Source organism: Haliaeetus leucocephalus, unplaced genomic scaffold, assembly GCF_000737465.1.
Source record: "Haliaeetus leucocephalus isolate CR32 unplaced genomic scaffold, Haliaeetus_leucocephalus-4.0 Scaffold274, whole genome shotgun sequence".
NCBI lineage: Eukaryota > Metazoa > Chordata > Aves > Accipitriformes > Accipitridae > Haliaeetus > Haliaeetus leucocephalus.
In genome coordinates this window covers 49,259-51,662 of record NW_010972710.1, presented here as the reverse complement: position 1 = coordinate 51,662, position 2,404 = coordinate 49,259, and the positions used below count along the sequence as shown (strand labels likewise).

Here is a 2,404-nt window from a genome sequence, read left to right as displayed (position 1 = left end):
CCCTCCTCCAGCCCCCCACTATTCCCGCCCCCCCCGTGACCCCATCGTCTCTTCATGTCCCCCCTATGCGATGGCTCTCTGAGCGTGTGACACGCTTGGGCGGGGACAGGAGTGCCGTGAGAGCTGCATGCACATGCGTGTGCATCACATGTTGGGGGCACACACATGTATGTGCAATGGGGGCATGCGTGTGTTGCCACATGGGCCGCCACACCCTCCATGCCCCGTGCATCTGCTATGCTGGGACACGGGTGTGTCCTGTGTGCTCGTGTGGGACACGTGTGTGCAAGGGCGGGGTGGGGACCCAGCCATCCCCTGCTCTCCTCTCAGTCCTCCGTTTGGCACCAGAGCCGTGTAGAGCCCCTGCCGCACGCACATGCGTGTGCACTGCGTAGAGGGGCCCGCACACAGATGCACACACATGTGCTGTGGTGCGCGCACACGTCTCCACCTTGGCGTGTGGGCGCAGGGATGCGTGTGTGGGGAGGAGATGTGTGCGCACACACAACACGCGGACACGCGCAGTCCGGTCCCCGTGCAGCGCGGGTGTGCGCGGCAGAGGCGTGTGTTGCTGCCTTGGCTGTGTGTCCGCGCGCGCGTGTGTGTGTGTGTCCGCCTGCATCGCCCGTAAATCCCATTTTCTCAATCCGATTTGGTGATTTTCGGCTTTTCCGCTTTCACTTTTCCCACCGGCCAATTTCGGGGCTGTCGCTGCCCCGCGGGCGGACAGACGGACAGATACCCTCTCGCTCGTGCCGGGCGCCCCAGCCCCCCTCGGGGCCCCCAGCCCTTAAAGGTACAGTGCCCCCCCCCGCGAAGGACCCAGGCGTCCGGCCCCTCCGCTCCGTTTCAGCGCCTGGTCAGCTCCCGGCGGGCCCTGACGCCGGGTCCCCATCCCGCCGGGGGGATGAGGGCAGCGCCCGGATGCCCAGGTCCTGCGGCCGTGGCTGGCGGCCCCGGGTGTCCCGTCTCCCGGTGACAAAGGCCCATTGTCCCCTGCTATTGTGCGTGGGGGGGAGGGGCGGGGGCTTCGCTGCACAATGGGGGATTATCCCCCGGGGGGAGGGGCACACCGGATGCCTGAGGCCTCCCCCCCCCCCCCCCCCCCGTCTTGGCGTGGTGGGGTGCTGTGGGAGCGCGGATGCCTGGGTCCCCTCCTGCCCTGCTGCGTAGGAGGGGCAGTCTGTGGGACCCAGGCATCTGGGCCCCGAAGAGTCCTCTGTCCCCATGTCCCCACCTGAGTTGTCCCTGTTCCCCCCTCCCGCTGTCCTCATCCCCACTGCCATGTCCCACCGTCCCCATAGCTGTGCCCCCCCATGGCTCCATCCCTGCTTCACCTCAGTGATGACTCCATGACCCCATCACCTGGGGTTCCCTGTGCCTGTCTCCCTGTCCCTGTCTCCCTGTCCCTGTGACCACAGTGTCCCTGTCCCTCCGCTGTCCCCATGATGGTGACACCCATCCGTCCCCTCAGCAGATCCTGAGCACGGTGGAGGCCCAGGCTCCCAGCACCCCAGGGCCATCGGGCTGTGGCCCTGTCCCCGTGGCCGTGCCGGTGGTGGCGGTGCCAGGGCCAGGAGTGGCGGCAGCGCTGCCCAATGGGGCCCCCCCAGGGCCCCCCATGGCCGATGACAGCAAAACTAACCTGATCGTCAACTACCTGCCCCAAAGCATGAGCCAGGAGGAGCTGCGGAGCCTCTTTGGCAGCCTCGGAGACATTGAGTCCTGCAAGCTTGTCCGCGACAAGGTCACCGGTACGGGACAGGGGAGACAGGACATGGGGAGACAGGACATGGGACATGGGCAGATGGGACATGGAGACAGACAGGACACGGGGAGGTGGGGCACAGGGACAGGAGCATATGGGACATGGGGAGATGGGGTCGGGAGTTGGGACACGGGGATGTGGGATGTGGGGAGACTGGACATAGGGAGGCAGGACATGGGGAGACTGGACGGAGGCAGATAGGATATGGGGGCATGGGGAGATGGGACACAGGCAGATAGGACATGGGGACCAGGACAGGGATGGGCTTGTGGATGGAATCCTGGGGACAGGAACAGCTTCAGGAACCTCTCTAGGGACATCAGGTCCTGCAAGCTCGACCACAGGATCCCTGGTACAGAGACATGGGGACATGTGGGATGGGGACCCACAGGGACAGAGATGAAGATGGGATGGAAATGGGTCTTGGGGACAGGGGTGGGGAGGGGATGGGGACTGGGGATGGCATGACTGGCCCTGGTGCTGGGGCCACTGTCAGTGCTGACCCTGTGCCCCAGGGCAGAGCCTGGGCTATGGCTTTGTCAACTACGTTGAGGCGGGTGACGCCGACAAGGCCATCAGCACCCTCAACGGCCTCAAGCTGCAGACCAAGACCATCAAGGTGCCAGATGCTGGGGT

The 2,404-nt window shown here is 65.5% G+C and overlaps 1 protein-coding gene across 5 annotated transcripts in view; it reads left to right on the top strand.

Moving 5' to 3' along the window:
• The window catches only part of ELAVL3 (ELAV like neuron-specific RNA binding protein 3), a 6,966-nt gene that overhangs the window by 2,463 nt on the left and 2,099 nt on the right, over positions 1-2,404 (top strand). For all 5 annotated transcript variants that reach the window (XM_010569806.1, XM_010569805.1, XM_010569804.1 and 2 more), the window contains exons 3-4: positions 1,478-1,754; positions 2,284-2,387. In XM_010569806.1, the coding sequence (XP_010568108.1) occupies positions 1,622-1,754; positions 2,284-2,387 (237 nt within the window). In that variant the 5' untranslated portion in view covers positions 1,478-1,621. The remainder of the gene's footprint in view (positions 1-1,477; positions 1,755-2,283; positions 2,388-2,404) is intronic.